This window comes from Aulonocara stuartgranti, assembly GCF_965226115.1.
Source record: "Aulonocara stuartgranti genome assembly, chromosome: 12".
Taxonomy (NCBI): domain Eukaryota; kingdom Metazoa; phylum Chordata; class Actinopteri; order Cichliformes; family Cichlidae; genus Aulonocara; species Aulonocara stuartgranti.
The window spans coordinates 27,757,142-27,770,385 of NC_138948.1; the positions used below are offsets into that span (position 1 = coordinate 27,757,142).

Consider the following 13,244-nt stretch of genomic DNA (forward strand, 5'->3'; position numbering starts at 1 on the left):
AAACCACCCACCCTTTTACAATACGCCTGTCACTCCCAGTCCATTTCTCTGTTGACTGAGCAGTGGAAAACACCATCTAATGACAAGATAGGATGTGTGTTAACTTTAAAAGCATTTGTTTCCCAGCAACCACCGTGGAAAAGATTTTGTGTGACCGTACCTCACTCAAGGATGTTGTCAAGGTTGTAATTAGTACTAAAAGAAGGCCACCTGCCAAGTAATCCCATAAACTCAGCACTCCACATTAAGCATTTTGTCTGCTACGAGTTAAACGCAGGCACGGGAAGATGCACTAATAACTGTCCATCACACTGATTTGCAGGAATACCTCCAGGCAAAAATTAATAATTCATTTATAATCACTTTTCTTTAAAAAGAAATCATGTTTGGTTGCTTTACAAATAATGCTGCGTGTGACTGAAATGGCAGATCAGCACTTAAGAAATGTTGTTAATTAACAAGCAGTCCTGTCACAAGCAGGCAGATAGGTTAAAAAAATAAAGTTCACACTATGCTCATTTTGGATAAAATCACAGTCAGCAGTGCTAACCTTGCACCCCTATCGACTAGAAGTATGGACTTTAACACCAGAATGCCGCACTCTCAGTATGTGAGGCGAGAAGGTGTTTCTGTATTTTTGGAGATTGTCTCCTCACAAAACCAACAAAATATGGCAGGAGAAATTTAATAGAGACAACACCTTCTCTAGTTCCTTATGTTACCGTTAGTGCCAGTGTTATTCTTATCGCTAGGAAAATCAGGACATCAGTTAGATTGTTCATCAACGCGCAACAGAAAAGCTGTTAATAACAAAGCTTCAGTTTATGGTTCAACCAAAAGATGTCACCCATAACATCACCCTCTGTGAAAACAACAGTCTGGTAAGTGCTGAGGAGACACAGAAGAGAAAGCCAGCAGTCCCATGCACACACATAGACACGTACATATACGCACGCACACGCGCATTCCCTTTGCACAGGCACCACACTGAGATCTAATCGATGGAGCTCATTCATATTGAACCACAGACGTCAGGGGAAGCCGGGGGAATTACAAGCAGCCTCCGCTGTGAGATCGCAGCCTGGAGGAAGCCGGAGGAAGACAGCTCTGCACTGGTAACCTCCAGTTTACCGTCCACTGGATTTTCAGCAACACGATTATGAGGTGTCCTAACGCCCCGAGAAAGTACAGTCAGGTTCACTGCACTTAGATTATACTGTTAAATAAAAGTATGTGTGTATGCATATAAAACATTACTTTAAGTCCAAAAAATTACCTTAACCGATTTCCACCAACTCATAGTAGCACTAACATACAACCTCAATGTCACAGTAGCTCACAATTCACCAGTTATTGCCTGTAAATGTGACCTCGACCTTAAGGCTGATTTGAATGAAGACCCATTAGGTGATCATTGCATGCAGGTTTGAGTAAATGCTGACTTGGGAATCGTAGACAAATACTTCACCACGGCATAATTTCATCAGTAATTTGGCAGCATTAGCTAAAAAAAACAAAAAAAAAAAAAAAAAATCACAAGGCTCTCTCAAATGTCACTAAAAACAGGATCAAATGATTAGCAAATCATTTAAAGACGATATTTAATACAGCTGTACAAACACGACAGATCAAATGCTAAAACTAAATGTTTTTTTAATAATCCTTTTTTAATTTCATAAAAATAGTCTAATATAATAAAAGTTGTTTTTCCAACTGTGCTGCATCATCTCTTCTTTTAACACTCATAAGCATTTGGGAGGTGATGGGACAAACTGCCATTAAAGTGCTCACCAGTTCAGGACCTTTTTCAGAAATACCTTTCATAGTGTAAGAAATGGGTGACAGGGATGGAATAGATCCAGAAAGTGTTTTGGGATTGTCTTTTTGTAATATGTAAGGGTTTCCCTGAAAAAGATCTCGTCCAGATGGCATCTATGTTGCTTGCTGTTTCAAAACATGTATATACTGTTCACCATTAATATGGCCTTCAGAAATATTATTGAGTGGGCCATGTTGACCAATGGCCCATACAATAACATCTTGGATGCTGGCTTTTGAACACAGCTCTGATGACAAGCCGAACGGTCCTACTTGTCTTAAACCCAGAAGATGTGGCACGCATGGCTTCCAAAGACTGTTTCAAATTTTCGGGACCTGTGGGACCTCTGGATCGTAGAGATTTCACTTCAGTTTTCTGATGCAGTGACAAACTCTGTTGACTGACAGTGTTTTTTTCAGGAGTTCTTAAACCCATCCTGAGATTTCTACCATAGACTTGTGTCTGTTTTTACTGTAGAGCCATAAGAGCTTGGCTTTTGTCTTTGAATGACGAGCCCCACTTATCTTTATATCTGAAACATTCAGGCTCTCTGGGATGCTCTTTTTATATGTAATGCTGGTACTAATTAACCTCATTAGTTGTGAGATGTTCCACCAGGTGTTTTTCATGACACAACCTTTAAATTGTTTTAATATCCCTGACCCAATCAATAAATCAACATTTCTCAGCTTGAGCATCTGAAACAGATAGGTAATCTACAATAAATATATAAACCAAGCAATTAAAATAAAAGTGTCACAAGTGCCTGGAAAAGGCCTTATACTATGAGGTAGTGCTGGAATTTATATATTTACAAAAGTGATAAAGACAGTAAAATGTAAGACTGACATTATATAAGAGAGAAGTGCAAATTGCATTAATAAATAAAATGTACACTATAAATCTAAGAAAACCAGCAGTATGAAGGCGTAATACACAAATATGCTTGTGACAGGTGTGTTCACCTGTGACAGAATGAAGAGTTGTTTTACAAGTTAATAGATAATGGCAGGAATGAGTTGCTAACATTTTCTTTATGGCAACGAGGTGAATCAGTCTGAGGGAGAAGGAGCTCTGCTCCCTCAGAAGTGTGTAGTGGAGCGGGGGTGATGGGCTGTCCATGATGGAGACCAGTTTGTTCAGTGACCTCTGACCCTCACTGACTCAAACGCCTCCAAATTCTTACCAATGACAGTTCCAGCCTTCCAGATTAGTTTGCTGATCCTGCTGGCATCTCTGCCACTGATGATGGCAAATTATACTAATTTCAGTTCAAATATTTTCAAATATTTGCATTCTGTTTTTCCTGATATCTTTCAAAGCATCCTACATTTTGGGGTGCTACCAACATCTTCCTGTAGGTTTGGTGTAATTATTAGACAGGAAAGAGGTGAAGGCCTAAGTTTGTTCACATGGTCAGTAAAGAAACTGCCACTTTGACCCCAATCAGGCTCAATGAAGGCTCTAAATGAACAGCAGATGTGTTTTCACAGCTCATTTAAAATTAAACCAACAACTGGGAAAAAAAGCATGGTTCACAACTTGACAGTCGAAAGCAGGGAGAAGGACATGAAAGCCAAAAAGCGCCGAAAGCAAACGCCTTGACAGCGGTCTTCAGCCGGCCTTAATGGCCCATGAAAAGTTCAGCATTAACGAGACTTTATCTCCCTCACACACAGAGAACTCACCAGTAACTTCTGCTGTAGCCTTTGGTGGCTCAGGGTCTCTGGGTTAAGTCGCCGAGCTTGGCTGTAGTCCTCTAGAAGACAAAGCTCGTCCAAAAGGTGGAGGGGAAAAGCTTCATTTCTCTGCAGTGGGGGACAGGGAAGGTGGGGGAGTTATTTGTCACAATAGCAATGGGAGGTTTATGTGCAGCTTTTTTGTTGGGATTTGCTATATTCCAAATAACCTTTCACTACTTTTGCTGAGTCCCACTGGTGATGAAATCTGCTACCACTCGATCTGTAAGTGTAGGTGACTGGCTGCTAACAGCCAGCAGGAGTTCTGAGTGGGAAAGCAGCTCTAACAGCTCTAACAGATACACTAACGCAGTGCAAGCAGAATGTGTGTTTCTCTTTATTGATCTTCACGGATTCAGTCTGACAGCAAAGCATGCTCAACTACCTGCCCACCTGCTGCTTTTAGCAAACTCCGACAACTGCATTTAACTATAAATGCAGTTGTTAGAGACTAATTAAATTATATTCAATATATATCAAAGTATTTCAAAACAGCTCATTTTACATAGTTTCTCAAATCTGCAAACAAACAAGCAACATGCTAATGTCGTGTATCATTGAAAAATATCTCTTAAGCACTAACAAACCCACATAAGTATAAGATGTCACACTCAAAAAAGTCAACTAAGGCACTTGTTTGATTATTTAGATATAAAAATGCTTGATTACTTTAAATATATTATGTTTATAGTTATTAAATGACTCCTTCTTGCTGGTGTAAACTAGATCTATGTCTGCACCCAATGAGAAGAACAGTGACTCTTTCATTGCTAACTATTGCCCGTGCTGCATACCACGGAAAAAGTTCAAATCAACGCAAGCAGGAACAAATGTTGGAAGGTTGTTAAGCTAACACAGCTTCAGAGCTACCAGTTACAGAACTACTTTTTATAAGTTTATAGTTAACAAATCTAGCTCAATCCTATACTGCGTTGTTTTGTTTTCTAGTATACTCCAGGTACATTTTGCTGTCTCAAAGTGATCTCACACACACAGATTGACTTTGTGTGGAAATCTGTTTGTCCTCTATTGTTAGCCAGGCTACTGTTAGCCTCTGTGCTATAACTGAGACTTGGTAGGGAGTGTTACAGTCTAGCTTCATTTAGCAGAAGCTAGCCAGTCCTCAGTGCCCAAAGACAACTGTTAGCAGGTTTAATTCATTTGAGAGACAGCGTCTTTCCATCATCACAATATAGCTCATTTCAGAAGCTGGAAATGAGCTATATTGATAAAAGATGGCTGCAGCTTCTAGGTCTGTAAAATGAAGTCTCTTACGTGTGTTGTAAAATACTTCTGGTCCTGTAGAAGTCTACTGGACCTCTGTAAACACTTTGCTATTGCATTTATGGTCTCAGTCACTCATTTCAGGTCATGCTGAATAAAAATGAAATCCATTTTACAAATCTTGATCATATTATGTTTCATCAAGGAGAATCATCTGGGATATCATTGGCTAAGTATAGCAAAGAAAAATAAAATTAGCGTCTGGTACAATACAGTACGGGTTTAATGAGACACTGAGTCAAAGATTGATTTCACCTGGTTGTTTCAACAGAGCTTTCCAAATGCAGTTAGTGAAATCCAACTTTGACAAACGTAACATTTTTCCACAGTTTTTGTGTGCTCACAAACTGTGACATTTCATGTTTAAATCCAATTCACCCCTTCTAGCACTTAAATTCACCCCTCCACAGAACAATGGAAACAACCAGGTGTTTTGCTTTACCAACATGTATCGTCTGCACAAACCTACGGCAGTACTAAGCATCCTCAACACAAAATGACTCTTAATTAATTCTGCGGTTCATGACAATCTACACAGCAGCTGAAGAACATTTAGCACAAAAAAAATAAGGAAATGGCTTGAAAGAAGTGTTAAAGGAGGAACAACTAGTGATAACAATAATGTTGGATCCTGTTAACAGCAGACAATTACAGAAAATAATGTCAACAACAAGACTGATATTTGTAATATTTTCTAATCATGTATTAGTTCATTCAACTATGGACATGTGGTGGCATGATGAAATTACATTCATTCAACAGATATATATATATATATATATATATATATATATATATATATATATATATATATATATATATATATATATATATATATATATATATATGGCCCCAACTGACCGAGTGCTCAGTGAATACCTCAGGCAGCAGAAACCCAAGAAAGAGGGGGGAGACGAGGAACCATCATGGAAGGACAGGCCCCTGCACGGTATGTACCACCGGCAGATAGAGGAGGTGGCTGATATCCAGAAATCCTACCAGTGGCTGGACAAAGCTGGACTGAAAGACAGCACAGAGGCACTAATCATGGCAGCACAAGAACAAGCTCTGAGTACAAGATCCATAGAGGCTGGGGTCTATCACACCAGGCAAGACCCCAGGTGCAGGCTGTGTAAAGATGCCCCAGAGACAATCCAGCACATAGCAGCAGGGTGCAAGATGCTAGCAGGCAAGGCATACATGGAACGCCATAACCAAGTGGCCGGCATAGTGTACAGGAACATCTGTGCCGAGTATAACCTGGAAGTCCCGAGGTCAAAATGGGAGATGCCCCCAAGGGTGGTGGAGAATGACCGAGCTAAGATCCTGTGGGACTTCCAGATACAGACGGACAAAATGGTGGTGGCTAACCAACCGGACATAGTGGTGGTAGACAAACAGAAGAAGACGGCCGTAGTGATCGATGTAGCGGTTCCGAATGACAGCAATATCAGGAAGAAGGAACACGAGAAGCTGGAGAAATACCAAGGGCTCAGAGAAGAGCTCGAGAGGATGTGGAGGGTGAAGGTAATGGTGGTCCCCGTGGTAATCGGAGCACTAGGTGTGGTGACTCCCAAGCTAGGCGAGTGGCTCCAGCAGATCCCGGGAATAACATCGGAGATCTCTGTCCAGAAGAGCGCAGTCCTGGGAACAGCTAAGATACTGCGCAGGACCCTCAAGCTCCCAGGCCTCTGGTAGAGGACCCGAGCTTGAAGGATAAACCGCCCGCAGGGGCGTGCTGGGTGTTTGTTTTTTTTTTATATATATATATATTTTTTTTTTTTTTTTTTTTTTTTTTGAGTGCAACAGGCTAAAATAACATCCTCTCTCCATGTTCTCCACTTAGCCAGCAACACTGATAGCACTACCTAAACTTCTTGTTATTGCCAGGCTAGTGGAGCTGGCTGGAATAATAATGCCCCCTGTTAAATTATTCATGGCTCCAGTCAGGTGGAACCAGATGCTACTGTTGTGTCATAAAGGAAGAGCTGTAACTCAACTCAAGCACGGAAGGCTGTTGCTCCACGGAGGGAAAGACTGGATCCAGCATGGATGCTGCTGGGCTACAAACAAAAACACGGAATGTCATGACACTCGCTCGGCTCTTTCCAAGTGACATTTTCCTGCGAGTGTTCAAACAGAGGACAATGGTTCAGTAGGTTGATCCATATGGGGGTAAAGCCTAAGGTGCTTTTTGCTGCTCACCACCCTGTGTTGGTGTTGCTGTATACCCAACCCTGACATTTGTGGCCATGCCCAGAAGATGACCTTTTTTGTCCATGCCATGTTTTAGTGCTGAATACTAATGCTATGGTGCTGTGTGCCCGCCACTCATGGGAACAAGCAGTGCTATTTTTAGCCACATGTCCCCAGCTGCACATCTCCAACCCGCCCCGGGCTGGCAATTAGTGTTTGTCTCTCATGGAAGGAGGCAGTGCTAGAAACTCCATAACACAAACAGACATCTGGACACAGGCTGTCTCTGTCTCTGTCCTGTCCCGCACCCATGCCACAGGGTACAACTCTTAAAGCCATGCACTCCCTCCCTCCATCCGTCTCACCGCCCATAAGTGCTCAGTCACTCGGAAGCTCCTCTCTCTAATCTAATTCACACACATTTGTGTGTCTTCACTTCATAGACATTTGTGAAAAAATTACAATTTGTGTTTACATCCGGCACTTTGTTAAGTCCACGCAAATGCTTGTTCCTTAAAGAGGCCATCCATATACTACAGTAGTCATAGAGAGAAAATATACATATTTTTTGGAGTATAAGGCGCACTTAAAATCCTTTAAGTTTCTCAAAAATTTAAAAATTAAGTGCGCTTTATAATCCAGTGCACCTTATGTATGAATTCTGGTTGTGCTTACTGACCTCGAACTGATTTTATGTGGTACATGGTGCTCAAAAATCTGTCAAAAAACGCTTTATTAAAACTTTGGTAGGCTGCACTGCTTGATGGCTTGTTGGAGCATTACGGCTGCCGTAGTCAGGAGCCGCACGGAGCAATCCAGGTCCAAACTCCGCTTCAGGTCCCAAAGTCAAACGAACACTGCGGCATCACTGAGAGGTAAGAACTGTCTAAATTCTTTCATCTTTACCTGCTTTACCAGGTGTAAAGTTTAATTTCCAGGCATCCATGAAAACAGAATTTATTAAATTTAACAGCATTAGAAGTTAGCAGGAAGTTTCCACCTAAACATATCATGTTCTGTGTGACAGATTTCTTAGAAAATTAAAATGTACAGCTCTGCTATCACTTCCAACATAAATGAAGACAGAAAACTAAACAGCAGTGATGTTTGTAGGGTTACTGAAATTGGACTAGCTGGTATATAATGATGTGCTACGTGATTGCTAGCGACACAGCTATGTTAGCATAACATAAACACTAGCTGGGTCCCAAAACGTTGGCTACATCCTTCGGAGGCCGCATTTGAAGGCCGATTATGTCACAGCCAGGCGACAAAGGCTGTCCCAATTCATCGAGTCCTTCAAATGCGGCTGACAAATCCGTCCTTCATTTTCCCCGAATTTGAAGGATGGGTCGGGTGTGGCCTTTTAGGCCCATCATATCCCAGAATTCATAGCGCAGCCCTGCCAATTCCAGTTTCCAACAATGGCGGCCGCTACTAAGTTTTAATATTACTTTTATTAATCTTTCTGGGTCACAAACGTAACTTTTAACAAAGTAGCCGTGTAAACTTTAAATATCTGTTTGGTTTATCAAGACATCGCATATTTGGAAAAGTGCTCCAATGTTTTCGGAGACGTCTGTTACTCACCCGCTCAATAGCTAGCCGGGGGGGTCAATGGTCACTCGAGCCGGCGGGAGCAGCGAACTCCTGGCTTCATCATTTTCAGACCCCTGCTGTCTTTCGCTAATCAGGTTAAACATGATGTATAAGTCACTCAGATAACTGGCTTTTTTCGGTGTGTTATTTGTTTTGGAGTAAATTGGTTTGGCTGAGATCAAAGTTATTAGATTAAATTTAAAAAAATAAACAAATAAATAATAAATAATATTAAAATAAAAAAAAACTTTATGAATCCATTGGGTGGGTTCCTCCGGGATTTTCACAGAGCTGAATAAAACATCAAACAGTGTGTGAGACGGTCGAGAATTTACGCCAGTGTCCTGATATATTTTAGACAGCAAGGAGCAGACGGCTGAGTTTATTAAACTCCACTGAAACAGCGGTGACGCAAATCTGAAGGCTAGACTGTCCCATTTCATAGCCTCGCACTTCCGGCCTTCTCAGTGTTCGAAGGACCTGGCCCACACAGACCACAGTCCTCTGAAGGATGCGGCCTTCGTTTTGGGATACAGCTACTGTAAAGCTGGAGGATGAATGCTAACTTTTTTCCACTCAATAAAAGTTAACATGAGGGTTCCCGATGGTTAGGGGCAAATGCAATCGCATGGCAGGATGCTGTAAACGGACCAAACTTCAGTCAGGAGAACAACTGAGATAATCCATCCACAATACGAGGTTAGTCATTAATATACTGCAACAACATGGGAATAGAGCAGCTGCCAGAGAATTCAACATTAATGTCTCAATGGTACAGAAGTGGAGGAAGCAAGAAGAGTTAGTTAAGTTAACTTATCTGACAGTTTTGTTTCGGTTAATGCACCTTATAATCCGGTGCACCTTATGGTCCGAAAAATACGGTATATATAGAAGCCAACCGCCACACAAAAATAGTCGCACAAAATGGTTTCACATCAACTTGTCAGATGTCACTGGCAATTCAGGGATGTGCTCAGGGTGTGCTTTGGTGCAGTAGGCACCAACCATAACATCATCAGACACACGAGATTACAGTTCACTTTTGCAGAGCAAAGTCCTCATCTGGAGGGTGAAGAGCTGGTGATAGAGCTAGTTAGCCCGCAACCATAGTTCCAGTCTTATGTTTTGGTTTTATGTGATGAAATGTTTCCTTAACAACTGCTTTTTACTTTTTCTTATGTGGTTAGGTTTAGGCACCAAAACTAAATGGTTAGGAAACCTTACAGTTCTCTGACATTCTGGAATCCTGGCATGAGGAGTTTTCTATTGGTAAAGTAGACTCATTTTATTAATTAGAAAACCTTGAAAAAGAAAATGGAACCGCAAAGAATAGACTGTTTGCTTTGTCTTAATATTGGTGTGATCTGTTCGACTAAACTTGGAGTCAAATGGAGAATCAGGTGTTTAAAGGTGGAAAGAGTATCAGTTGCCCTTTACATCTTTTAGAGTTTAGCACAAACTGCAGTTTCTAGCTCAGGAAACTGAATAATGCATTTTCCTGCCTTCTTGATCAAACTTTCACATTAACTTGTAGAATCATGAAATGGATCACAATTGGACACCATAATGTTCACCCATTTGGATTGTAGCCTACTCACATACTATATTTTTTAGCAATGTACCACCAAAGTAGGACATGTAGGGGATATCTTTCCCTTACTATATGAACACACAGATGCAGGAATGCTTCTGAGATAAAGACAGGGGGATGTTTATCTTATAGTCTTTATTCTTATTTTGAAAATAGGAATATAATTATAAGATCATGCAGCTACTGAATTGCTCAAAATGTAATTATCCTCACCACACACATAAAGTATTGTGATTTCAGCCATCGGTGGCCTCACGGCATCTCCTCCACTCAATACTGACTTTGTGAAAGTTGAGAAACATTTGACTCAACATGACAGAGATCTGGTTAGCAGGTTAGAAGATTCCTGGGCCAGGCCTTTTCTCTGTGGAGTTTCCATGATCTCCCTGTGCCTGCTAGGTAGTCTGACTTTCTCCCACAATGCAATGCTTGTTAGTTTAATTGGTGATTCTAAATTGGCCTTTGGTGTAAACGTAAAAGACTGTGTCTCTCTGTGTTTGCACTGAGCCAGACTGGTAAACTGCCTTTTGCTGTATGCCAGATGTATGAGTTGGATAAGTGTTTTGGAAAATTGATAGATGGCATAAAATCCTCACACAATAAGAAACTGGGACTACTTGTTTAAGTGATTTCCTAAAAAAGCTGACAGATAATGTTCTGACGACCTGATCATATAATTTGTGTAGCCATAAATAGACGCCTGACTACATTTAGTAACATTAAAAAACGAAACATTATCATCAGTGTGTAAATATCAAGTCTGGCAAAGCAGAAAGAAAAATCAACATTCCTTTACCCTCACGATTGCCACTGAACTTTGTTTTCATCTTTCTCTTATGAATGTTGCCTTCAAACATTGCCAATTAAACTAATTGAATCCTGACAATTATTCCAGCGTACAGGCATTTGGGTTGTAATCCTAGATTCCCAATGTCTCTAAGTTAACACAGCATATTATGATATATTTGGTTGAGCAGGTGTAATGAGTCTGTTAAAGAGTCTGCATGTCATGATGACCTCTTTAATTCATTTTAGTCAGGGCAAAGCTAATTCAATCCACCTTATTACAGCTTCTTTATGCAATTATCCCATGCCCCCGTTCACTGATGGGCCAGCATAGAAGCAGTGGATTGGACAGCAAGCTTACTAACCCGTAGAGACCTATAACATAAAACAATGCAGAGTAACTTCTCATAACGTTAGCAAACTGGAATGACAAAAAGGAAATGACTGTGTGGCAAAACATACTCCAGAGACAAGCCTTTTTTTCCCCCCCTCAAGTAATCCGCTGTGAAATTTCACTTGATCAGGACATCAGAATCAATTACATCCTCATATAAACAAGAGCATTAACTCTGGAGCACATTAGCATCCCATTAATCACTCTCAACTTTAAAAGTGGTCGAGAAACAGCTAGTGTACCTTGAAGTGACTGGCACGGCGTATCCATGGTGCTGCCTGCCAATAATATGTTATCAAAGAGCGCGCAATTAACCTCCAGCATGGTGGACAATACACAGAGTAGAATGTGTCCACATAAAGGACACAAACACTGGACTCGATCTCTTCAAAAGCCACTTCAGACATTACAAAATCCTGCTTTTTGTCGCCTGCTGTTTTAACTATAAAGCAAATACATCACATAAAGCAGACCGTGAATAGCTCCCAGCGGAAAAAAATCTGATTGTGTAAGTTTGGATAAATTAACCTGTAACATCTGAGTGCAGTGTGGGCGAAGCAGACGCAGTAAGCACAAAGGTAGAGACAGAGATAAAGACTGAGATGAACCTGTGGAGATAAGCTTTTTTATTACAAAGCAAATCCCAACAAATAATCATCACTGCCTGTGGATTTTGGCAAGATCCGAATAATCATTCCCAACCCCCAACCTCAGGCACGATCATCTACGTTTTAGAACAGCTCCAAATAGCCCTTACTCTCACCGAGCTGACCACCAGCACAGACATGCTGAAAGGTCAGAGAGGGACACAAACATCTCTTTAAACTCTTTCTGTATGGAGTCTTTCTGCAATACGTGAGCAATTTCCCACGTCACCAGCACCAAAGCCCACCCATAATTAATGATTTCAATCATCTTTAAAACTTCTAATAGTATTGTTATGATGGTATTAACAAGTGCTTTAAGACCACACTGCACTTTGTAACTTTCATGCAGAAGTCTCAAACTGTAGGATACTCACTAGAATTTGCCATAAGGCCAAACTGAGCAATAAGATCATTGATCAGGGGTGAGACTAGGAACCCACCTGTCACTCCAAAGCTGCTTCTAAAGTCCTCTGTAGAGATGTGAGCCAAAGCAAAGACTATCCAAGAAGCACTATGTCAATCAGGGCTGTGTCTTTGAGTGCATAGATTGGAACCACTCAAAGTAAAAGCCACATAGCAATCTGTTTGGTGTTTGTAAAAGACTCTGAAACATAGTGGTGGCAGCACTGTGTATGGGACTGAGTCTCAGATGAAGGGACAAGGAGACAGAAGGATATTTCCCTGTATTTAACTCTTGGGCAGATTTGTCCAAGAATGGAGCAACACAAGATTAAGGCAATGGTTCAGCAAACCCTATAGAACATCTGTGAATACAACTGAAGATCTGAGTTCACAAAATAGAATTTTGTTAATAGAGTGCAACATGACAGTTGCCTCAAAGTGCTGTATATTGTCATGTAAAGACTTTACATTATAAATACAGAGAAAACCCCAACAATCGGATGACGCCCTATGAGCAAGCACTTAAACGTTAAAGAAATCTGAAGACATGTTTGTCATTATCATTGGTTGAAATTGAATATACAATGCTATATGTGCACGATATGAGAAAAGATCTGGATACTGGTTACATCCCAGGAACTTGGATCTAGAGATCAGTTAATCGCCCACACTTGGGAAAACTCTCTAACCTCGACTGGTTAGAGAGTGGCTGCGAGAGGTTGCTTACTGTCACTTGGCGAAAATGATAAAACTGGTTGAAAGCAGTATACAGTAATGCACCAAAAAC

General features: G+C 40.9%; 1 protein-coding gene across 1 annotated transcript in view; it reads right to left on the bottom strand.

Annotated features, from left to right (window-relative positions):
• rimbp2b (RIMS binding protein 2b) overlaps positions 1-13,244 on the bottom strand; it is a 108,308-nt gene that overhangs the window by 81,691 nt on the left and 13,373 nt on the right. Inside the window, exon 4 of the mRNA XM_082555906.1 lies at positions 3,508-3,627. Coding sequence (XP_082412032.1) covers positions 3,508-3,627 — 120 coding nt within the window. The remainder of the gene's footprint in view (positions 1-3,507; positions 3,628-13,244) is intronic.